The following is a 24,744-nucleotide window of genomic DNA, read 5'->3' as shown; positions in this document are numbered from 1 at the left end:
TATGTGTATGCAATGTGCTAATAAACTTTCTTTTGACTGTGACCCTCTCTAAACAGATCCAAAGAAGTGGATCAAATGCTGGTCTACCTCAGTGATGATATAGTCATTCCAAGCAACTGAAAGTAAATATCACCAAACTCCCTTCTCTATCTCCTCAGCCACTCTGTTAGAAATTATCCCAAATGGAAACTGGCCAATGGATAAGAATTAATGTAGTAAGACTCTGACACAGCAGAGATGATTAGGAGATTGGAACTTGCCCCCATTTTATTGCACAATTTCTGTGAGATGTCCCTGAGGCCCTTTTCTGTTGGTTCTCTTCCAATATTTTCATGGGCTAAGATGTTTATCCTGAGGTTAATTTTGTGTGGATAATACTAACAGACCATTTTTGAGTTTTATAGCTGGCTCATTAATATCCATGCTATTCAGTGTCTCAACCTGCGTTCTGATAAGCTTTTCATTTTTTGGCTTCCTACAACAATAGAAATAACTTGATTTAATGAACTGGATTCTGCTTTTTCTTCATTGCTCTAATGATTAATTGTTATGCAGTTTTTGTATCATACTAAGGATGCATTCTCTGGCTTTTGATCAAGAGAAATCAAAGAACAAAATCTGACTGAATTCCTTTCATAACAAGGAAAAATACCTTTAATAGACAGAAACTGACCCTGATAGGAAAAAGCCTATTCTATTAAAAAACAGGAGGAAAGGGGAGAGATTGAGTAGAGAAGTAGGGGAAGGATAAAAAAGACCCCATTTTACTAAAGAAAAATAGCCTCCCAAATTCAGAGATCCAAATGCTGATCAAGAAAACACATTAAATTACTTGTTTCAATAGTTTTTTGAATATAAAGAAAACCTACTGGAAAAAAATTGACTTAAAAGACCTAATTTCAATGTCACAAGTTTTATAATCCAGAAAAATATACCAGGGTAAGATTCTCTTGTTTTGGGTTTTTTTTTTTTTTTTGGTGCCAGAAGAATTATCTGTTTGTGGAAGCAGGAGAAGAAAGAACTTACACATACTGGGACACACATATTATATGCAGATTTGCAAATACACATGACTATGTGTGGAAAGAAATCAGGTACACACACACAAAAAAAATGTCTCCATATACACATCCTTTTATTCTGAAATAACTGAAAGACCCACCCACTGTGAAAAGTAGAACATTTTTAATGCAACTGATTTTCCCTTAGATTAAACAAAAGAAAAAGAAAAACCTTGACTGTTGTTATACTAAGGGTCAGAAATTATCTAAATTGTCTAAAGCCACTGGGCCTGGGCTCAACTCAGTCTGGTCCTATCATCATACCACCTGTACCCTTTTCAGGAGTGGCACCCCACATTCCTATAATCCCTAATCCCAGGGGATTAATGCAATTTTTTCTAAAGGGTTTAACATTGAACAGTACCTATGAATGCAAGTATATGAACGCAAGTATTGAAGAGTAATAGAATTTGGTAGATAAACCTAAATTTGTATGTATTATCAGGCAGTCCTTATCATAACCACCACCAGAAACACAGGCTCTGCCAGTGTAAGAAAGGGTCTAGGGAGAAGCTTAAATAATCCTGACCATATTAAACATTTCCCTGTAACTCAGAAAAAAAAAAAGATAATCAGCCAAAAATTATATCGTAAACAAAGCATGGATCAGAAAGTTACAGATATTTGTTATATTCCTAATGGAAGAAGATGGGGATGTGGACAAGAAACAGTTCTCTGACAGGAAAAAAATGTTCTTTCTCATATGTTACAGTAAATAAATATATGAGAAAAGTCATTGTTATTCTGCATGTAGAACAATCCATCCATGAGAAGAAATCTAAGGATCTTAAAATGAGAAATGGAAGAAATTAGCCAAGAAGCCCTTAGCCAATGTATGTATCTCTATTCATGTATTGCTTCAAAGAGGTCAAACTTCACATGTTACAACTAAACCATAACTATAAATTTCTATTAAGTAAATTTCAGATTTAGGCAAGACAAATACTGTTTAAGGCAAATGTCCTATGTCAAACTCACCTTATATTGTGGCCCCTCCTTCCATGCCCCAATGGGCAGATATGCAGCCCTTAGTATAGCAGTTTTCAAACTCTACCATGTAGGAGAAGAAATTCTGCCATGCAGATTAGTCAAGGAAAGTGTACTCATTCGAAAATATTTTCCTTCCATCTATTGTAACCAAGTTTTACTGGTTAGGAAAAGACTTCTCAAAATGTACTGCATGTGATCTTAACCATTTACTACATACTATTTTGCAACAAAAAAGCAATAAATAAAAATAAAAACAGAATATAATTACTCAGGGTAACTCAGCATACCCTAACAAAGTCAGGACAAAATGTAGGTCTTCATCTCTCTTTACATGAATTTAAATAGCAATTTCTGAACCTGACCAAACATGTAGTCTGAACAATTTGGTTGGTCTTCACTTGAATTCAGTTTTGAAATACAGTGTTAAGTCATAAAGATTGTTTTGTCATTTTAAAGGACTATGGCATATTGTGTTTACTCATCTTTCTTTTTATATTTTATTATATGCTCATACCCTGAACTCTGCCTTCCAAGACTTTACCTTCTAAGAAAACTTTAGTATTAATTTGATTTTGCTGCCTGTGTTAGGAAATACACATTTCATGTTGCTACGATGTTTCCATTGCGTAGAACAGGCAGGATTGTTCTTTTACCACAACCCTCAACAAAATCGTATGTTCCGACTCCCAACCTTGAAACACCCTCCTTTCTATGGGCCCCCAGAGATTTCTGAAACAGAGAGAGTAAAACAAAATAGCATAGTAAAAAAGATGAAGATGACTGTACACCTGAGACTAATATAACACTGTATGTTAACTATACTGGTATTAAAATTTAAAAAAATAATAAACAGAGCTTTAAAAAAAAGATGAAGATAACACTCAGACAAAGAGGAACCAAATAAATTGAAGCTCACCAATTCTGCATAACCAATTCACATTCCTTCATAACTCATCTTGAAATAGATAGGCCTGTACCATGGACCAAAAAAGGAAGAACAACAACCTCAACTAGATGGAGAAATGTGTTAAAGTCATTAACTGGTAATGTACTGCTATCATTGTGTGTTCTAACATTGAAAACTTGTAAAGACAAGGTTGAAAGTTAAAAATTGCCATTTAGAGAACATACCAAAGAAGTGGAATTGTATTTTTCCTCTGGGTATTGCAAGCCTGAGTAAGGGATTGAAGGTTTTTGTTTATAAAAATCTACAACCATTTATTAATCATTAAGTTTGAAAAATGTGCTTTATTTAAAACTGTATTTAAAAAATAATGTATTTGCCTGCCATAAAATGTCTCTGACTTATTAACATTTTGTCTACCCTTAATTTAGCTTTGAACTCATTATTAAGTAGCTGTGAACAATGCAATAGTTCTTAAGTAAATTGGAGAATTATTATTTTCCATATCAACAAAGCATTTTACAGTGTTACCTCAGAGCTGCTGCCAGTGTGTAAATGTGGAAAATTCTGCTTTAATAATGGACAGCACTCTGATCGTCACTCCAAAGGACCTGTGGATTACACTTTTATATTTTCTTATAAGTCTTTAGGTATCATTGGTCCATCTGACATAACATCTCATATGACATCACACAACACCTTTATCTATAGACATTGCCCAGTTTAATTTCTGCACAATTTGCCCAAAGCTTTTATACAGTTCTCCATTCCTAACTTCAAGGAAATATGCTCAAAAAAGCAATAGTGGCTGCAAACAAAAGAATAACGGTTTCTATTGTTTCATGAATTGTCTTAAATAGCTTTCTATATTACACCAAGTATTTTCAAATACATTATGTCATTTAATGCATACAAAACTCTTTGAGGAAAATGAAGAGTATCTTGCCATTATTAAAGATAAGGAAACTGAGTCTTGGAATTTTAGTGTCTTGCCTATCTATACTCAGAGTAAAGTTGGGACTCATAAAGTCATATTTTTACTCAGCTTAAAAACTGAAGTTACTCACTATACCTTATTCTCTATGAATCATGGCTTGCTTTCTAATATTTGTAATAAATCCCCAAGCTTCAAAATATACTGTCTTTATATAAAGTAAAGGCTTTTTAAGGTCCTTCCATTTTAAACCTCACATGAGGCTACTTCCCCTGAAAAGATCTAGTTCAACAGCATTTTCTGTGTTCGCACATAATGTGCCAGGCATAATGATTCATGCTATTTCTCAAATGATAGACAAGTTATATCAGTATCACCTGGGAATCTGGAAAAAATAGCAACTCCACACTTCGTTCTGAACTAGGCAATTAGAATTCTAGGCACGAGCACATGGATATGTGTAGTAACAATTCCCAATAATCTGATGAAGAGGTAATGTTGCAAAAACTAAAAAAATAAAATTAAAAATAAAATTACAAGAAGAGCTAAAGATTGCAGACACCATGGAAGGAAAAAACAGATTTAGATGTGGATTGCGGGATCATCATTAATTGTGTCATTTAGAGGGAAATGGGGGGGGGGAGATCATGATTAACTCACTCTCATGGCACAGTTTATTTATAGGACAGGAATAATAATACATGTAATAAGCCATGCAAAAGACACCTTCCTCCTCAGAAAGGTTAAATAAATTTTGGTAGTGTATAGTAAATAAAATAATAGATCCTAAGGATTTAAACCACAAAAGACATTTGTATTAGTTTACCAAAGGTGGGCATACTAAACAATAGAAATGTTATTTTCTCACAGTTCTGGAGAAAAGAAGTCTAAGATTAAGGTGTCAGCAGGTTATATTTCTTCTGAGACCTCCCTCCTTGGCTTGCAGTTGGTTTCCCTCCTGCTGCCTCTTCACAGGTTCTTTCTTCTGCATGATTCATGTCCCTAAGGTCTCTGCTGTGTCCCAATTTTCTCTTATAAGGACACCAATCAGATGGATTAGGGTTCAACCTAAAGTCCTCATTTCAACTGACTCACCACTGGGATGGCACTATCTCCAAATACAGCTACATTCTGAGGCAGCAGGCGTTAGAGATTCAGCATATGGATTTTGAGAGACAAAATTTAGCTGATAACAGCATCCAGTAAATTTCAGTTGTCCATTATTTTGTCCCATTCCTACCTCCTCCTCTACCTGAACTCACTGGTCTCACACAGCCCTTGTATTGGTTCAGTTCTATTTGCGGCCCGGAAGTTATTTTCTTCAGCAAATCTGATAACCTAAAAACTTGTTGATGAGGATTAGTTTGGATATCGGTATGTACTGGTGCTTCTAAGCAACACATTTGCATAATGCAGCCAAGAAAGTTTGGTGTCTTGACAGGAGACTGAATAGGGTGAAGATTTCTGCTATGCAGCTCCAAGAAAATTGGAGATGTTCTCAGAAAATTGCATGTTTGATACTCTTCAAATGTATCACAGGGACAAATGCATGTTTGAACTCTATCTAGGTTTGGACCTAGATAATCTGTATTTTATGAGAAGCTGTTTTACCTTCTCTATATTCTAGAAAATAAGATACCATTGTACCATTGTAATCTGACTTTTTAAAATTGTATTACTTTATCCCTCCAGAGACAATGTTCCTGATAACCTGTATCTCTTTCTTTACTTCTAGTGTTCAAATTTTTCAAACATATGTGTCTCTCTTACCTTGTTGTTAACTTTAGTTATGAAAAATAATTTTTCCTCAATGTATCCTTAAATTTTCTTTAGTGAGAATTCCACTACCAAAAAAATAAATAAATAAATAAATAAATAAATAAATAAAAATAAATCAGGTAATGTTAATGCAGTATTTCTTTTTGAGTCAGAAATTCTTTAGGATTGTCCATTTCTTGTGTTAAGACACGAAATTCAATTGAGTAATTTAAAGATCTAATTGACTTCATCCAGTGATTCATGATTTGGGCAGCATCCCATCTAGCAAACAGAAGCTCCAAGGACCTGTACAAAGTGGAAGGATTTTATAGGCAGGAATGGGGTAGGACAGAAGGATTTCAGAAAAAGGAAATAAAAGATTGTTTCAGCCCAGGTCACCTTCCCTTAAGGGAAAGATGGCTGTGGGAAGGGTCTTAACATGTAATTACCTCACTAGTATAGATCATGAAATTCCAATGTGATTGGTTTAAAATTCAAATCCTGGGAGAGGATGAAATGCAATTAAGTTAGGTATTAAGTTTTGGTGGAATTTAGTAAAAGTGAATTCATTTGGGTCTGTTCTTATAATGCTTGTTAAACTGTTTAGTCTTCATAACTGGTTCTAATCTCTATCAGATCCTTTAGCCCTTGTATACCATCTGCAAGACATTTCTAAAACACACTGTCTGGAAGAAATTCAATAAAGTAGGGCCTGTATTTCAACTTGATCATTGCTCTTTAGAAATGCCTATGGAATGTGATGTATTTTCCTTCATTTCTTTCATTTGAAAAATAAGTTAAAATAATCTCTTAGAACAGTTTTAAATGTTGTTTCATATTTTCAGTTCATCAGAAAACTTTTCATTTGAAATTTTACAAAGGAAAAGGGCATTATACTTTCAGGTTTATTATCAAGAATTAACAGAAATTTTAATAGCCCACATGGGTCTTTTCCAAAATTTTTAAATAGTAAGTGTGAAAGCTAAAATTTCTACCACATTGTCAATTGCTCTTGTTTTGGTCCAATGTGTTGGTATTTACAGGGATGAAGAACCAGGAGGCCAGCTGGTTACAGATAAGTTCCATATTGACTGGGATTCAGTACTTGTTGACACAGATAATGTCATCACAGCACGATTTGATGGCAGAGGAAGTGGATTCCAGGGCCTGAAAATTTTGCAGGAGATTCATCGAAGGTTAGGTTCAGTGGAAGTAAAGGACCAAATAGCAGCTGTTAAGTAAGTGGGTGCATATTTTCCTACTGTTTTTCTTATAATGACAGAAGCTAAGTATAGATACATTAAGACTACTAATACTGATTCAGAGATTTATACTTCAGTGAATGGACAGTTTTCTATAACTTAGTCATAGAGACTATTGCATTTTTTCAAGTACTTTTCACTCTTAACACCAAATAAAATGATTTTCATACTTCCCATTCTGGAATTAAAATTTACTTTGGGTTTATGAAAATGGGAGAGACCTTAGGGCGCCTGGGTGTTTCAGTTAGTTAAATGTCCAACTCTAGATTCCAGCTTAGGTCATGATCTCAGGGTTGTGAGACTAAGCCCAGCATTAGCTTCTGTGCTGGGCATGGAGCCGCCTGCTTAAGATTCTCTTTCTCCATCTCCCCCTTCCCTCTATTAAAAAAAAATGGAAGAGACCTTAATTAAACCACTCTATTATTTATTTACAATAATCTACAATGCTTGTTATTTTCCAGTTAACTACAATTCTTAAACTTTCAGATACCATTCCCACACTGGCATGAGTGACCAAGAAATCTAGTAGGCTCTTTAAAACAGTACACAGAAATTGGGTAGGATATTGTAAAAATGTAGATCAGCAGGTCTGGAATGGGGCCCAAAATTCTGCATTGGTATCAACCTGCCAGGTGATGTCCAAACAACTGGATCATCACTTTGAGTAGAAAGATTTTGGAATCTATGATCCTTCAACATGAACAGAGCTCCAGCCCCTAAAGTATTCCTAGTTTGAGTTCTGGGTTTTGTGTGTATGTGTGCATGTGTGTGGATGCTCAGAATGAATTTCCATGTGCACTGACTCAAGAAAATATAACTGTATTTTTTTCTCATTGCAGATTTTTACTGAAACAGCCATACATCGACTCCAAAAGATTAAGCATTTTTGGAAAGGTAAATAGAAATCTTGTGTATATGTATTTTTTATATGTATATGTTTATACATGTGTGTATTATATGTGTTTGTACATATATAATTTCTTCGTTTTACTATAATCTCTACTATTCATTAAAATGTAATATTATAATTAATACTATATACATTCAGTCATTTATTAATCCAGTAACTATTTATTATCTACTTGGTGCTGGTATTAGAAGTAGAACAACAACCGAACAACAACAAAAAATCTGTTTTCATAACGCTTATCTTCTAGAAAGGAGAAATAGATAAACACAAATGAAAAACATAGCTTCATCTAACAATAGATCATATATGGAAAACAAAAAATAAGTGGACAAAAGTTAACTCTAGGAAGGGCCAATGTTATCAGATTAGCTGGTCAACTAAGGTCTCGGATTAAGTGATATTTAGGCTGATACCTAAATAACAAAAGGGAGCTAGTCCTATAAACCTCTTGATCTACAGAAAGATCAAGCACCACAGCCTTGGGGAAGACTGACAGGGCTCAGAAACTGAAAGATGACCAACATGCATAATTAGGTCTTTAGTGTTTTCTACAGGATATTATTTCTCACTGCAATAATTTTTATGTCAGTTTCAACATTATTTTCACAGTAGGGAAATAGTCTCCAAATAGAAACTTATTAGTCACCTAGCTTATCCATATCACGAGTTTAGACACTATACAGATACTAAGATGAAAGGAAGGAGATCTAGTACTATTTTAATTTATAGACAAAGCAAATTATTGGTGTTCATGGATTTAAATAAACATAAAATATGTTTTACTATCCATAAATGAACCCAAATATACATGACAGGACTAAACTGATCATTTTACTGGGGTATAAATTTTAGTGGTGTTCACTGACAAGTAGATATAAGAAAATCTGTTTAACAAATAAATAACATGTAAATCAGCAAATATCCGTCCCTGATTTCAGATACCTGCAGTGCACCATGTCTCTGCTTTGTAAATATTCTTGTTCTCAGTAATACTCAAGAGATCAATAGGGACAATGCTCCTCTGACATAAGTACAAATAAATGAAAGACCATCACTAACAATAAAGGTATTAGTGAAAAAATGGAAATGTCTAAGAAAGTGATCATTCCAAAGAAATGGAAACTCCAGACAAATTAACAAGTGCATAAAGCGAAGTCTTTTCATATGCTACAGCATGGATGAACCTTGAAGACACTGTGTTCAGTGAAGTGAACCTGTCTCAGAAGGACAAATTCTGTGTAATTCCACTTACATAAGCTATCTAGAGTAGTGAAGTACATGATGACGGAGAATGGAACGGTGATTGCCAGGGGGAGGGGAAAAGGAAAGTTGGTTGCTTAATAGGTAATAGAATTTCATCTTCGCAAGATGAAAAAGTTCTAGGGATCTGTTTCACAATAATGTGAATACACTTGACACTACTGAACCATGCACTTAAAAGTGAATACTTCGGTAAATATTATGTGTTTCTTGCCACACACATAAAAAAGTGCATACAGTGGAGAACATTTTACTCTTTAATGGTCCTGATACATGTAATAATTTATGAAGGACTTAGGGCTTATGCATTTCAAGGCTCTACTCACTATACATAAGTAAGTCTAAAAGATCAAATGAGCTATACAAATGTTCATTACTATGGAAATTTAGATTCAGAAGGTTGTAAAATGCCTCACAGAGAAAGTGGAACATAAACTGGATAGTAAAAGTCATTCAACAAGCAGAAGGCAAGGAGAAGGCTTTCGTATAATGCCTAGTGTTAGCAGAGAGAGCACAGCTGAGGAACATGAATAAAGTGACTGACTATAATTAAGGCTCACATAAAGGAACAACAGGTGACAACACTGAGAGTAAGTCCGAGCACAGACCTCAGGAAGTCCTTCATATTAACAAAAAAGTTGGATTTTTGTCTATAAACAGGAAAAAATAAAGTTCTAGGCAATTGACTCTGGCAATCTAAATATAGAAAAGACATAGGATATAAACAAATTAAACATAATTAGATTTTAAATGGAAAAAATATCCCATTTCAATTAAATATGCATATCTGTGACTGAATTATAATTCAGAAGGTAGCTTTTTGGCCATATAAATGAACACTGTTAGCTTCAAGACTTCATAGGTCTTATAATTCTTTTTTTTCTCAGGATGTACTTATTTCATTTGAGTATCAAATTAAGTTATCTTAAACTCATAAAATTGGCTGGGGAGTAATGGTCTTGCTTTTTTGGAATTAGGTTATAAAGCTGTATGAGGCTTTGTTTTCTTTGTTGGAAATATTTAAATTAATGTTTAAATTTAATTAATCAATGCAAGAATATTAAGATTTTTCCATTTCTTCTGGAGTCAGTTTTAATACTTTTAAACAATTTTTTTCCATTTCATATATTTTTAAAGATCGTTTTCAAAGCATAGTATATATTCTATGTTTAATCGTTTCACTAGTGGGGGTAATGCCCCATTTGACTCCTAGTTTGGTTTATAAGTACCTTCTGCCTTTGCTAGAGCACTCCCTCTTAACTACTCTTATTTCTCCCACTTGTCTCTCTTCTATCCCCCATCCCTTACTTTTTTAATGAGCCATATTTTGACTTAGTTGTTCTCATTTTCTCTATTTTACTAATTTTTACCGTTATCAGCCTTTTTTTCTTCTACTTTTTAAATCCATTTTGTTCTTAAATTTTTGACTAGAATGCCTGACTTATTAATTTTCAGCATTCTTCCTTTCATTTGAGTTATAAAATCCCTTTGCATTACACCCTTAGGTACTTCCCACCAGTACTGATAGGTAGTACTTCTTTTTTTTTTTTTAAACTTCCTATCGTTATCTACAGAAGCTAACCTAACCTCACATAATATATAATAATTCTAATGTTCATTCTCTCAAGTAATTATATCTAAGTGCTAAAGTTAAGAAAACTAGAAAATTTTCTAACTTTTATTACAAAAAAAAACATAATTACATGAATTGAGACTAGGTGGCAAAATTCAAAACCTATAAACATCTATGTAGAACTGATACTGCTATGATTACCAGGCTAACATCAATGGGGAATAAAATTAATTAATTTCACAAACATTTATGAAATGTCTACTGTGTGCCTACGACTTTTCAAAGTGCTGGACATATGGCAATCACACATACACACACATAAACATACAAACATACGTTTTTTGAATTTTTAGTTTAGTGAGGAAAGAAACAAATTTAAAAAATCAGTAAAGTATATAAAATGTCAGTGATAGAAAATTAAGGAAAATTAAGCAGAGAGGCAAATCAGGAGCCCAAGATTAAGGAAGAGATAGCAACTTCCATTTGGAAGACAGGAAAGATTTGACTAAGAAATCATGTTTGACCTAGGACAAGGGAATTTAAGAAGGCAAGAAACATGGATATCTGAGGAAGGTTTAAAAAAAAAAGTACAAACATATGCATTAATAGGGAAGCTTGTTAAAACTTGACTTAGGGGGCGCCTGGGTGTCTCATTCAGTTAAGCGTCTGCTTTCAATTCAGGTCATGTTTCCAGGCTCCTGGGACTGAGTCCTGCATCAGGCTCCCTGCTCAGTGGGGAGCCTGCTTCTTCCTCTCCCTCTACCCCTCCACCCTGCTTGTGCTCTCTCACTCTAATAAATATTTTTTAAAAACTTGACTTAGGGAGGTAATTATTACCTATAGTTTTATATATTCTCAATTGAGATAGGGCTTGTTGGTGGCAGTCACTTCTAAGGTTTGAAGCTTTTAATATACATAATAAGAACACAAGACAGGATTGTAAGAATTGTGATAAAATGTATGTGATCACATTAAACAAATTAAAAAGATTTAATGTAAAATAATACAAAGCAATAAATCGTGTTACTCATAACATATGTAGTGTATTTTTATTTCAAATCATTGTGTGCCATGAATGATGTGGTTCACAAAGAATCTTAACTAAGGCTAGGAAAAACCTTTTTTTTCAGTTCTGTCAGTATTTCTTTTTGACTGTATTCATTAACTCTTGGAGTACTCAAATAAGTCACTTAATGATTATTACAGACCCCACCCTGGCTCCTCTAAGTCCATCTATCTATGGGATTCTTCAATCTTGGGTATAATATAACTTTTTTAAGATAAAATATTCTCAGGAAACATTTCTATACTTTAAGTCCACTGAATAAAAAACATGTTAAAAGATAAATTTGTTAAAATTGTATAAGTAATGCTAAAATGCCACGCAAATGGAAAGGACATAACAGTGAATGGAAAAATGTGATCACTGAGAAACCAATAAAATGACAGAACTGAACAGAACAGCCTATACCATTAACTATTTTTGATCTATATCAAATAAACATCCTCCAACTGACTAAGTCAATATGATGACCCACAGTTTCTGGCATTTTTCTGATTGACAGGAGTTGTTTTGAAAATTAAAACACCATCTTCTGTCTACCTAGAACTTACATCTGATTCCTACCTTTGTCTGGGATGTATTTTCTGAGAACTCTTTCATGATCTACTCTTGCATTCAGTGAGTAAATATAAAATGGTACAGAGGAAGGTGGACAATTAACATTTAATTTATTCTAATGCCTCCCAGTGTTGATTTTCTTTTAAAAATAGAAGTCATTTTGCTGAAACATATCAAATTAAGGCAGCATTTTGGATTAGGTTTTTGAATGCTATAGAGAGAATTTTACTCAACAGCTTTCACTATCATTAAGTCTTAAAGAGTATTTAGCTTCATTAATCTCAAATTTTCATATAAAAATAGTAAAATGCAACTTTGTGCAGCAGCAATGATTTATAACCCTAGTTTCATTTTTAAATCATATGGAAAGCTCCCCAGCCCATTCTCCACAGACTAAATTGTTTTCGAGAGTGTTGATACATATGTTTAAATCTCCACTGGTCTAGGGAATGCTGGTTGAAGCTAGGGAGATGTGTGGGTAGGTATATTTGTTTTATTATTATACCATAAGAACTTACTATTCAAAATGCGGAATAAGAGCCTAGGCATTCCCTGGGAGTGTGTTAAAAATGCAAAATATTGGGCCCCACCCCAGATCTACTGAATTAGCACAATATGCATTTTCACAAGATCTCCAAGTGATCTGAATGAACTTTCAAGCATTGTTCTAGAATCTGCCCCTCCTTTGGAAGAGACCATTCTACTTAGTTCCTGGAGATAATCAGACTGAGATTTATGTGAAACAGAGATAAAAAACATAATACCAACTTATTAATTTATATTATTAAGTTGCAATGTATAGTTGTTCTGTGGATTGGAATATTCAGCTATTCTCTCAAAGTAGTCAGGTTATATAAACCACCAAATCATAATCAATTGAAAGTCTGCTCTAATTCCATTGTGGAATTAGAACCAGAAAAGTTAACAACTGAGATGTGCATTTTTCACTGTGGGAACAGTGTTGCCCCATGGGAAATACTTGAAACCTCTTGGCTGCAACACCTTGGTCTTACCTCCATGTCCAAGAAGTAGAAAAAATACACTGGAAAAGTTCCCTTTAAGTACAGAACTTTTAGGGGCTCTCTACACTTTCGTTCTATAATAGCTATTTTCTTACTTTGCAGAACTCATCCACCCCTGCATACTTCTGAAGGGGAGTAGAATATGCCATCCCAGAATATGCCTCTTTGGCATAAGGATTATTTTGAGCTGATTGTTTTAAGAAACGGCAGGCACAGGAGAAGCTTTGGAAACAACAGAAATTACTCTTTTGTAAGAGATGTTTACATTTATAAAAGAAATCTCCATTTGTGTCTCCCTCCTTGTACCAGGATAAGAAGGTTGACTCTAAATCATAAGAACTTTTAATAATGGAGAAGGCACTAACTCCAAATTGGACTTAAATCTGCCTAACAAAGCTTAACCTTGATTATAGTTCTTTTCCTTGTAACCTCCCATAACTGAGCTCTCTCCAACATCTTTCTTTGTCTTTGGCTAAAGATGGTATTTGAGGTGCTGGCTTGAGCCACCTCAAGGAGTTATTCAGTTTCACTGGGTATCTCCCATGTGTATGTGAGGTATTCATGTCAATAAACTTTTTTTCTCTTGATAATCTTTTATTACAAGGCATCTCAGCCAAGAACTCAGAAGGGGAGAGGGAAATTATTTTCTTCCCCTTCACTTCTTTCTTTAGATGCCCTAACACTTTTAAGGCTAATGCTTCTGAATTTTGCTGACCTAAAGATATGTTTGTATCTTTCAAAAAGAATGAGTAAAGACACTGTAGTGGTTTATCTCTGTAAAGGATAATTTTATTTCCCTCATTTACCAATTGGTGAAGAAGATTCACTCAAGCTTCTGGACACTAGCTAAATATTTCAGCACTAAATTAACATATGCAAAGGAAGAAAAATAATCTCCCCTTTACCCTTCTGAGAACTCTTATCTGAGACCCCTGTAAATAAAAGAGAGTCACAAGAGAAAAAACAAACAGAAGTTTATTGACATACATACATGAGATATACCCAAGGAAAAGTGAGTAACTCTCTGAGGAGCGCTTAGAATTCAGGCTTAAATACCACCTTAATAGGAAAAGGAGAGTGGGATGTAGGCCTTTAATAGGAGAGTGAATGATTGTTAGGAAAGATGAATGGAAGAATAGATGGGAAGGGTGACAGTTTATGACAGTCTCTCTAGGTGTGTTGTGGACTTCTAGTGACAAGAATCAATCTTCTAGGTTGATGAAATTCCCAGGGAAGGTATCTATGACAACTGAGTTCCTTTTGGAGGATTTGTCTTTAGGCAGATAAGGGAGTTCAGAGAAAGCCTTTCCCTGCATTTGCTCTTTTCCAGGTGTCTGCAGCTCAAAATAATCAATAGGCCAAAGTGCCATATTCTGCTACTCTTCACATAGGTTCCTAAAGACACTTAAGTAATGTTTGCAATTGGGACTTTGATGTCAATCATCCCACTTTTTAAATAATGTTCCATATAAGCATAAATGAAATTCTGTATTTCTCATCTCAAGAATTTAGTAAGATTAACAGATTCCTATCGCAGTGGACCTTACTAATATCATCTGGTAATCTTTTAAAAGTAGACCTCATCATGAACCAACTGCATCAGAATTGCTGAGGCTAAGGCCTAGGTCTTCATTTTTTTTTTTAATACCTCCCAGGGTACTCTGATGTCCAGCAAGATGAAGAACACTGCCCAGAGCACGGCTAAAAATTAATTTCTAAGATGAATATGTAACTCAGTAGGTCACTGCCTTAGCCCAAATCTACTAAATTGTTAAAATCTCCTCTGGAATTCTCTTGGTTACAAAAGAAAACTGGACATCTTAATATATATTTTAAGAATTTATAATTAATTAGTTCAAAAGCGCTGCAAGATGAATTTAGATATTTAAAATAAAATTGACAGAGAGACAGTGAGAGAGGGAACACAAGCAGGTGGAGTATGAGAGGGATAAGCAGGCTTCCCGCTGAGCAGGGAGCCCAACGCAGGACCCTGGGATCATGACATGAGCTGAAGGCAGACACTTAACAGCTAAGCCACCCAGATGCCCCTAAAATTAAATTTAAACTATAATCCAATTCATGCAACTAGCAACATTATTTATCATCTTCACTTCCTTCAAATATTTAGGCGTGTGGAACAAAGCAGAATCTATATTTGCGATAATAGATTTTAAATATTTAATTCTCCTTTCCTAATTCTACATAACTGTAATTATTAAATATTTCACTAAATATATATGTGTGATTTGCTGAAAATGAGATATGATTTAATAAGTGCTATATTCCCTAGCTTTTAATTATTTGGAGTTATTCCCAGATATACCACATGAAATCAAAGAGCAAACACTGGACAATGTTGATACATAATTTTATATTTTACCTAAAGTTATTAAAATAGCTTGTTATATAAAATTTTAAATTCATTTCAAGATTTTCATCTGTACAAAGTGATCTTAGTGTATTCTTTTCTCAGGTCTGGGACATTATAAGACATTCTGTTATGTATATTACCAAACAGTTATCAAAAGCTAAAAATATCTCCAGGGATAATTGATACAAACATACACTCTCCCTCTCCCTCCCTCCCTCCCTCCCTTTCTCTCTCTCTCCCTCTCTCTCTCTATATATATATTTTTAATTTTGCCAGGGGTATGGTGGCTATATTGCATCAATGATATTAAAATCAGATGAAAAGCTTTTTAAATGTGGATCAGTGATTGCACCCATCACAGACTTGAAGTTGTACGGTGAGTACTTCCTACAGATTGACTTAATATAACGTATTGATTTGTAAAAAAAAGAAAATCCCAATGCAGAAGAGTTCTATTGGGCTCATTTATCATGTGCTATCAGAGATGTTTTCAGCTGTTTATTGCCTTCCTCATTCAATCAGTTTTACTGGAGCATGACAATTAAACATGAAATGTAGAAATTAAATAATGAAATATGTTAGTCATAAGGTTTTTAGTTTATTTTTAATTTCTGTTTTTTTGGGTCACAGCCTCAGCATTCTCTGAAAGATACCTTGGTATGCCATCTCGGGAAGAAAGCACTTACCAGGTAACAAATTTAAAATAATGAAGAAAGAAGAGCATATTTGTTCTAAAAACTGAATCAAATTGCAAATATAGGTAGATCTATATATACACAGATATTTGTGCTTTCCTTTATAGGCATCCAGTGTGCTACATAATATTCATGGCTTAAAAGAAGAAAATATATTAATAATTCATGGGACTGCTGACAGTAAGTATTGTAGTTGCTGCTACTGTTTGACGGGGTTTGACCTTGAACAAAGGGGTACATCTAAGAACTTGCTTACAAGAGGCCCCATAAACTTTTTGAAGAAGATAGCAGAGGATAGTGGCACAAAGAATCCAATGTATGATAGGAAGTAAGAAGAAGGATGTCAGGACCAAGAGGAAAGAAGCCAGGAGCCTCGATGGCAAGTCCGTCCAATAAAACTTTCTGGGATGATGGAAATGTTCTGAATTTGCGCTGTAGAACACTGTAGCCACCAGCCAATATGGCTCTTGAGTACTTGAAATGTGTTTAATCAGGAACTGAATTTTAAATTGTTTATTTCTAATTAATTAAAATTTGAATACCCACATATGGCTACTGAGTACCACTGTGGTATTATTTGGCACACTTCAAATCGAAAGTAACGGAGAAAACAACAGGATAGCAAAAAGATGCCAGCACATAAAATTCTGATACACTCACAGTTAAAAACTTTTTAAAATGCATGTTTATATCACATCTCCTTTTTTCACCACTTTAAACATTAGAGATGGATGTGATTGATATTACTAGTAATATATATAATTTTATATTCAGTTTGAAGAGTTTAGGGGTCAAAGAATATATATTTATATTTGAATTTATATTTTTGTGGTACTTTACAACAGAGGGCTGAGTATTTATAGCCCCATTCACAGAAGAGAAAAATCAATTTCAAGGAGGAAACTGATTTAACCAAGGCTATTTGGCTAATAAGCATAGAGTCAAAGCCTTGAGTCAGTATTTCCTAATATCTGAACTTGTTTTTGTTGATCCATCCTGTCCTGCCTCAGTAGTTTTACCCCATATTACAGAGAATATCACTAAAAAGGTCTTACAGCAAAGATGACATCAGCTCTTTAACTTAACTTTACAGCATGCCAGGTTATGATTAGAATTTAGATCAGTACTTATGTACACACACACATATATATAGAATATATATCCAGTGTGTATTTATATATATTGTATGTGTGTGTGTTTGAATAAATAGGTAAATGGGAGAGAAGAGACAAAAATCTCCCTTAAGTAGAATTCCAAATTTATGTAGGTACACACCCTCAAGGAGGCAAAGCTTAGCTTTCTTCTTCCCCTATCAGAATGGGTTGCACTTAGTGATTTGCTTCTCAAGACTGCTGTATGGAAAAGGGAAGAATAACTTTACAATGGAGAAACTTGATAAATACCATCTCAGCCAGGTGGTCAAGGTTAACATCAACAGTTACAAGTCATGTTGATGGTATGCACCCTTGATATCGCTTTAAAAGAATGGCGCTCTCTCTCTATGGTCTTGTCCCAAAACCCATAACCTCATTCTACCCATGATAAAAACATCAGACAAACCCAAATGAGGAATATTCTAACCCATACACCTTGGACTTGTTAAGGTTATCAAAAACAAGTTAGAAAATTCCTCGTAGATTATAAGAGGTTAGGCGTCATGTTATCTAGATGTTTCTTCATTGTAACAAATGGACCATAATAATGTGAGATGTGAAAAATAGGGGGAACTGGGTAAGGGATATACATGAACTCTCTGTACTGTCTTTGCAACTTCTTTGAAAATCTACAACTATTATAAAATTTTAAAAAATAGAACTGAGATGATGCCATACCTATGTTGGATGAAACATATGTAAAAGCATATAACCATTTTGATGGACATTAGAATTTTATTCTAAGGTATTAAGATCTTACACGTATATTAAGAGTAACAAAAAGTAAAAATTAAGTACTGAGTATATTTCAGAAAATGTGCCAAAAGCTTTTAATGTTATCCTATCTCTTTTTCACAAAAATATTGTGCAGCAGGTGCTATTATCTTGTTTAACTGATTGGGAAAATAAAAATTATGGAATTTATATAACTTGCCAAAAGTTACACAACCATTAATTCATAGAAAGGGGGTTGGAATCTGGCATGAAGGCTTTTTCATTGTGCCCTGAAGCTTCAAGTGTGAGAATAAATTATATCAAGGTTAAATTATTTCACGTCTGGACACTACCCTAGACTAGAATATATTAGTGCTATTCAAATGTCTCTGTCAATATGTTGCAGCTATTAAGGTAAATCATGTTCTTCCTACCTCACTTAGGCACGGATCTAGTTCTTCACCCACTGATAAAATGCAAGCAAAGGTTCAGCACTGGTCACTTCAAAGGAAAAGCGCAAACACACATAAACACATGCGCGCGCACACACACACACATCTCATATGGGCCTGGTGGATTATAGGTGCTCAATGACATTATATTACTATCATTATTAATATCATCCTCAAAAACTACCAGCAAATTAGTTCACTAAGACAATTACACCTTTAATGTTCCTGTTTTAGGAAGCAGACAAATGACAAATATCAACAGGCTTTCACATCAGAAACTAAACAGAAAAAAAATCCAACTATACTTTTGTACATTTATCTTTTCAGCTCCATCCATGCAGAGAAATGATGGAGTCCTTTACAAATTTTTTTTTCCGATAACACATGAGCAACATAAGGGGTGATTTTACCTTAGTCATTGCTCCAACTTAGCAGCATTTCTCATAACTTACATTTACTGAGCAATTTGCAAATTTATTTAGAAGTAACATGGTAATACTCCCATGAAGTACAATAAGAAGATGCTGAAAGGATCTTGGGTAGATTTTAAAAAGATTTAAATGATCTTTGGAATCTTTTGCTGTCTGCTATGTGGTAGGATTAACCAGTATCATAGCATTAGAGCAACGAAGCAGCTTAAACTATTAAGACTGACCTAGTTTGACAAAGACACTTTAAAAAGGTTAGCTTAAAAGTTATTTACAGGGCACTGGGTGGCTCAGTTAACTGTCTGACTTTGGCTCAGGTCATGGTCCCGTGGTCCTGGGATCCAGCCCAGTATGGGCTCCCTGCTCAGCGGGGAGTCTGCTTCTTCTTCTGCCTGTCCCCTCGCTTGTGCTTGCTCTCTCTCAAATAAATAAATAAAATCTTTTTTAAAAAGTTATTTATAGAAATTTGAAGATGCACGAAGTATAGGAATAAATAGCCAGGCAGTATATGAGCTAAGTGCTGTACAAACAGATTTGAGTGATTCAGCCAACATTTCAGAATTTTCAGGCAGAGTTCAGGCAGAGGGGGAAGCTGGAAGGAAACAGGAGAAACCAGTATGATCCACATTAAATACTGAGCTCTTCAATAATGAGATGTAGACTCTAATTTCTCAAGATGGTGCAGTTTTTTTCTCATTTAAAATAAAACAGAATGTCAGTATCTAACAGAGCCTGGGCCCCAGTAATCCTCAGAAAGATGGTTTGCTGTATTACTATGCGGATAGGCATTCACTGAATTAAAATTATAACTATATAAAATATGTGAACAATTAGAAATAATAAATGGTAAACTTAAATACTACCCTGTACAATAAGTAAAGCCTTCATAGTAACTTCTGTTTCAGTTTATTTTTTGTATAGTATTTTTTATAAACCTTTAAGTTTTATCAGCATTGTATCTTACTGATTTTCAAGTTAATTGTCAGCCTTTTATTATTTTTTAAAGATTTTATTTATTTATTTGAGTAAGACTGAGTGAGAGAGAGAGAGCATGAGTGGGAGAAGGGACAGAGGTAGAGGGAGAAGCAGACTCTTCACTGAGCAGGGAGCCTGATGCAGGACTTGATACCAGGACCCTGGGATCACAACCTGAGCTGAAGGCAGACGCTTAACTGACTGAGCCACCCAGGCACCCCTGCCCAGGTATCAGTCTTTCAAATATACAATGTATGTAAAGTATAATATTTAATCTCTTTGAAAAAATCATATAAAAAGTTCTAATTCTAATAAATGCATTTCCATCAAATAATAGAATTTAATTTCTTACAGCAAAAGTCCATTTCCAGCATTCAGCAGAATTAATCAAACACCTAATAAAAGCTGGAGTGAATTATACTATGCAGGTAAGTCACTTTCTCACGAGACTGTTTTCCTACCTTGGTTTTTCAGTTGTGAGATATAGAACACAGTTTCTGTACTACTCCATCCCCCATACTATTATTTTAACTGTGGTTTTTAGGTACCAAAGATTGTGAGTTTTCTTCCTAATCATGCTGAGAAGGTAGATCAGCTCATGCTTTTTGTGAACTGCAAATATTTTCAAGAATGTCTTTTTCTTCTCAGACTTTTATTTCTATCAATAATAATGAATTGTTTTCAAAGAGTCGTGTTCTATTTCCCTTCTAGTTCCTTTGTTTTTTCCCTCATTTTCTATCACCTTTATCATAAAAGGTAAGGAAAAAGTGGTCTGAGGAGATACTAAGAAAAAAGGAGAGAACAAAACATTTACATCTGTGCATTCAACCACACGTAGGGAATAGTACCAAAGACTTACTTTATAGTGGTCACTATGCTAGGGGAGTAAGACAGACTTTACAACATTGAGGATTTTCAGTCTGAGGGAGGAGTCATGGAAGGGAGGGGTAAAAAAAAAAGCAATTTTAAGTTCTCAGCATTTGAAAGAACCAAAAGTAGTTCAACATATCTAGAAGAACAGGTACCAGAGTTAGGATGATGAAGGAAGAAGATGTAGAGATAAATAGATAAGATCATGCCACAAATAATGTGAAGGAGTAGAGGGCTTTATGTAGATCATTGAGGTACCATTTAAAAACTTTACCCCCAGGTGCTCACTTCGACAGCACATATACTAAAATTGGAACGAAACAGAGATTAGCACAGCCCCTGCACAAGGATGACACGCAAATTTCTGAAGTGTTCCATATTTTTTGTATGGAACTGTTCAATTATGGTGTTGTATATCTGAAACTAACATAACACTGTATGTTAATTGAAATTAAAATAAAAACTTTGAAAAATAATTAAAAATAAAAAATAAGTAAAAGTGATGTCATCTTAATAGTAAAAAATAAAAATTAGAAAAAAATTGAAGAAATAAAAACTTCATATCCAGGGATGGACAAGTATCTATATTTGTAATTTTAGAAAAATTACTCATATCATTTATATTAGAGGGGACACTGTCAAATTAAAAATTATACCAGACAAGGTTAAACAGACAAGGCAGGCTTTATTTAAGACTACCGTAATAGGGGAGAGAAACTAAACTCTGTTGAAACATAGGGTTGGGGAATTTATAGAAACTGGGGCGGAGGGAATCATAGGCCATCTACTTTGGGTAGTTCACATTACCAAATGGAAAAGTAAACTTTCTGTTTATGACAGGAGGTAGTTTTACAACTTGGAGCAAGGGTTCTATCCTCCCAGAGAGGGCTTCTCTCTCCTTCAATATTTTCATCTCAGAGAGATGGTTTTTAGGTCCTTGAGAAAGACATTTCCTAAATTGTAGAACTGGCAAGACTGGAAGATTTACATACAAAGGGGTAGAGAATTTACAATTTTAAGTTTTCTAAAATAGCTCTAAGAAAAGGAAGGTCAAGGCCCTAGAGTCAGGAAGAAAAGGATCTCAAATTTAGTCAAATTAAGGGGAATGTTAATGCTGCCCTGGCCAACAGGAACATAGAAAGCTCTACTTTTTCTGACCAACGAGTTCTAATTTAAATACATAAAAAACTGTAGTTTGTCTCAATTATTATCATAGGATTATAATTTAAAAAAAAAGAGAGAAGTTTAGCACAAAAAACCCAGAGTTAAATTACGTTAGATTTTGGTCAGATATTACTTTCCAAAGTTCCCTTGCCCTTGGGGCTAAAGGAATGGATTCTGAGGGACAGTATCTGCTTGGTAACTTTCAATCTCTCTCCCCCTCAATATCTTAGGTCTACCCAGATGAAGGCCATAACGTATCTGAGAAGAGCAAGTATCATCTCTACAGCACAATCCTCAGATTCTTCAGTGATTGCTTAAAGGAAGAAATCCCTGTGTTACCACAGGAACCGGAAGAAGATGAATAATGGACCCTATTTATATAGAACTGCAGGGCATCTTGAGGCTCAATGAAACCTAACCAAGAGACTGTAATATTGTACATGCTCCAGAATTTCAAGGGCAGCTTAAGGAGATGACACTGGAACAGCACACTCAGAGACAATGAACTAGAATTTTAATACAGATGTCCAAGTCTACTGTGTTGCCACGGGTGCGGAACCTGTTTCTTTGTGTAAGGAAGGTCAAAGGGTTGGTTTCCTGGGAGAAATTAGTTTTGCATTAAAGTAGGAGTAGTGCATGTTTTCTTCTGTTATCCCCAGATTTGTTCTGTAACTAGTTGCTCTCATTTTAATTTCAGTGGCTACCGTCATCTTTGCATATGATGCATACTTAGTACCACATCCCTGATCTTTGATGGCTGAGCTGCAACCTAACACCTTACTGTATATCTTTACAATAAGTGCAATTCCTTCATTGTCTATTATTATGCTTAAGAAAATATTCAGTTAATAAAGAGTATTTTATGTAATTCTGTTTATAAAAAAACATTATTAAATGGGTCAAAGGTCATGTAGAAATATGGATTTCAGCACCTTCCAAAGTTCAGCCAGTTATCAGTAGATACAGTATCTTTAAATCAACACACGAGTGTATGTCTCACAATATATAGACACACGTGTGCATATACAGTCAATAAATCTATCTTTACATGTTATTCATGCTACAAAGGATAAACTTCTGATGAATTAGAAGAGATGCTCTTTTAGAGGCTATAACGGATGCTTTGTTTAATGAGCCAAAAATGATGAAACATTTTTTCCAATTTAGATTCTAGCTATTGCTTTCCTATAAATGTTTGGGTTATGTTTGGTATCGTTTTTTAGTGGTTAATAGTTTTCTAGTTGCAATTTAATTTTTTTTGAATATGATACCTTGTCACATGTAAATTAGATACTTAAATATTAAATTATAGTTTCTGATAAAGAAATTTTGTTAACAATGCAATGCCACTGAGTGCTATTTTGCTCTTTTGGTGGAGAAAGCTTTTTTTAAAACACTTGGTCCTTTTACTTCTCTCAATGCAGAATCAATTCTCATTTTCATTGTAAAAGCAAAGAGCTGGATTATTTCATTTGCCAGTTCCTATTTAGTATTCTGTGCCTGCCCACTTCATCTGTTACTGTTTAATTTAAATCCTTCTGGTAAGAATTAGAAATGAAATATTTCTTATTCCTTGGCCAAAAAGTTCACAAACAGCAGTGTTTGCTATTTAATTTGAGTTGAAGGCACAAATGCATTAATTCCTGTGCTGTATTGACTTGCAGTAGTGAGAGTGTAAAATAAACTTGACTGTATGAAGTCAAATTTAAGTCATGAGAATATTAAATTTGGTGACTAAAATCACTTTGGTGATTTAAGGGCTCTTCCAGAAGAAGTCTCAAAGTCTGTAATCAAGCTTAGAATTTTAGATAAACCTAGGCAGTATACTGTGTGTCTTTGTGGTTTCTCTCAAATTCCTCAGGACAGGCTGGATTCTCATGACATCAAGACACCAGAAGGAAACTCAAAAATGTCACAGAACGGCTCAGTAACTCTCCCATTTTCTTGAAGGATCAACCCCCAAATCTGGGTATTTGGAAGCATATAAATTGTTTTCTTGGACAGTCAACTTTTCTTCTGGATGCTTTGGAATTGTGTCTTCACTGCTCCACTGGATTCAATTTAAAATGGGAAAGGCTCAATTTTCTGAGACCCATTTCAGGTCTTTTCAAGAATACTAAACACATTTTTAAAGAAAAAAATAAGTTTAATGTTTAAAAGGAAAAATTTGCCTATTTTATTAAGATGGAAATTTCTTTTTAGGCTGATTTGAAGTCCAACTGAAGCTTTTTAATCAATATTTTAAATTTCAACCACTACAGTTTTTTACGATGCAAATAATTATGTTGTCTGAAAGATGTGGTTTTATTGAATGTCTATTTGAGCAACATTTTTAAAGTATTTACCTTTTACTGTTCATTTCTCTTGTTTTATTACTATTATCAATGTTTATCTATTTTTCAATTAATTTAATACAGTTTCTAATGTGAAAGACATTTGTCTGGAACCCACTTTCACTTTAAAGGCTAAATGGACCTCAAATGAAGACATACTGTTTAACAGGAAGGTGGAAATTTTTTATCTCCATGATTCTTCGAGTTTTAATCATTGGGCTACTTTAGAAAAGGCAATGCTCACCAACACAGACACCAACTGTTAAAGGAATCATGTAACTGAACTTTCTCCT

The 24,744-nt window shown here is 34.4% G+C and overlaps 1 protein-coding gene and 1 non-coding gene across 3 annotated transcripts in view; both read left to right on the top strand.

Moving 5' to 3' along the window:
* Positions 1-23,225, top strand: part of DPP10 (dipeptidyl peptidase like 10) — a 632,664-nt gene extending 609,439 nt beyond the window's left edge. For both annotated transcript variants that reach the window (XM_034654431.1, XM_034654430.1), the window contains 7 exons: positions 6,691-6,885; positions 7,749-7,803; positions 15,943-16,042; positions 16,297-16,355; positions 16,469-16,541; positions 20,439-20,512; positions 22,349-23,225. In XM_034654431.1, coding sequence (XP_034510322.1) covers positions 6,691-6,885; positions 7,749-7,803; positions 15,943-16,042; positions 16,297-16,355; positions 16,469-16,541; positions 20,439-20,512; positions 22,349-22,483 — 691 coding nt within the window. In that variant the 3' untranslated portion in view covers positions 22,484-23,225. The remainder of the gene's footprint in view (positions 1-6,690; positions 6,886-7,748; positions 7,804-15,942; positions 16,043-16,296; positions 16,356-16,468; positions 16,542-20,438; positions 20,513-22,348) is intronic.
* On the top strand, positions 21,235-21,338 carry LOC117801193. The gene has a single exon (XR_004623725.1). It is a non-coding gene; the product is annotated as a U6 spliceosomal RNA (small nuclear RNA).
* Positions 23,226-24,744: the final 1,519 nt, after the last annotated feature.

The sequence above is a fragment of the Ailuropoda melanoleuca genome, chromosome 2 (genome assembly GCF_002007445.2).
Source record: "Ailuropoda melanoleuca isolate Jingjing chromosome 2, ASM200744v2, whole genome shotgun sequence".
Lineage (NCBI taxonomy): Eukaryota > Metazoa > Chordata > Mammalia > Carnivora > Ursidae > Ailuropoda > Ailuropoda melanoleuca.
This window is presented reverse-complemented; position numbering and strand designations above follow the sequence as displayed.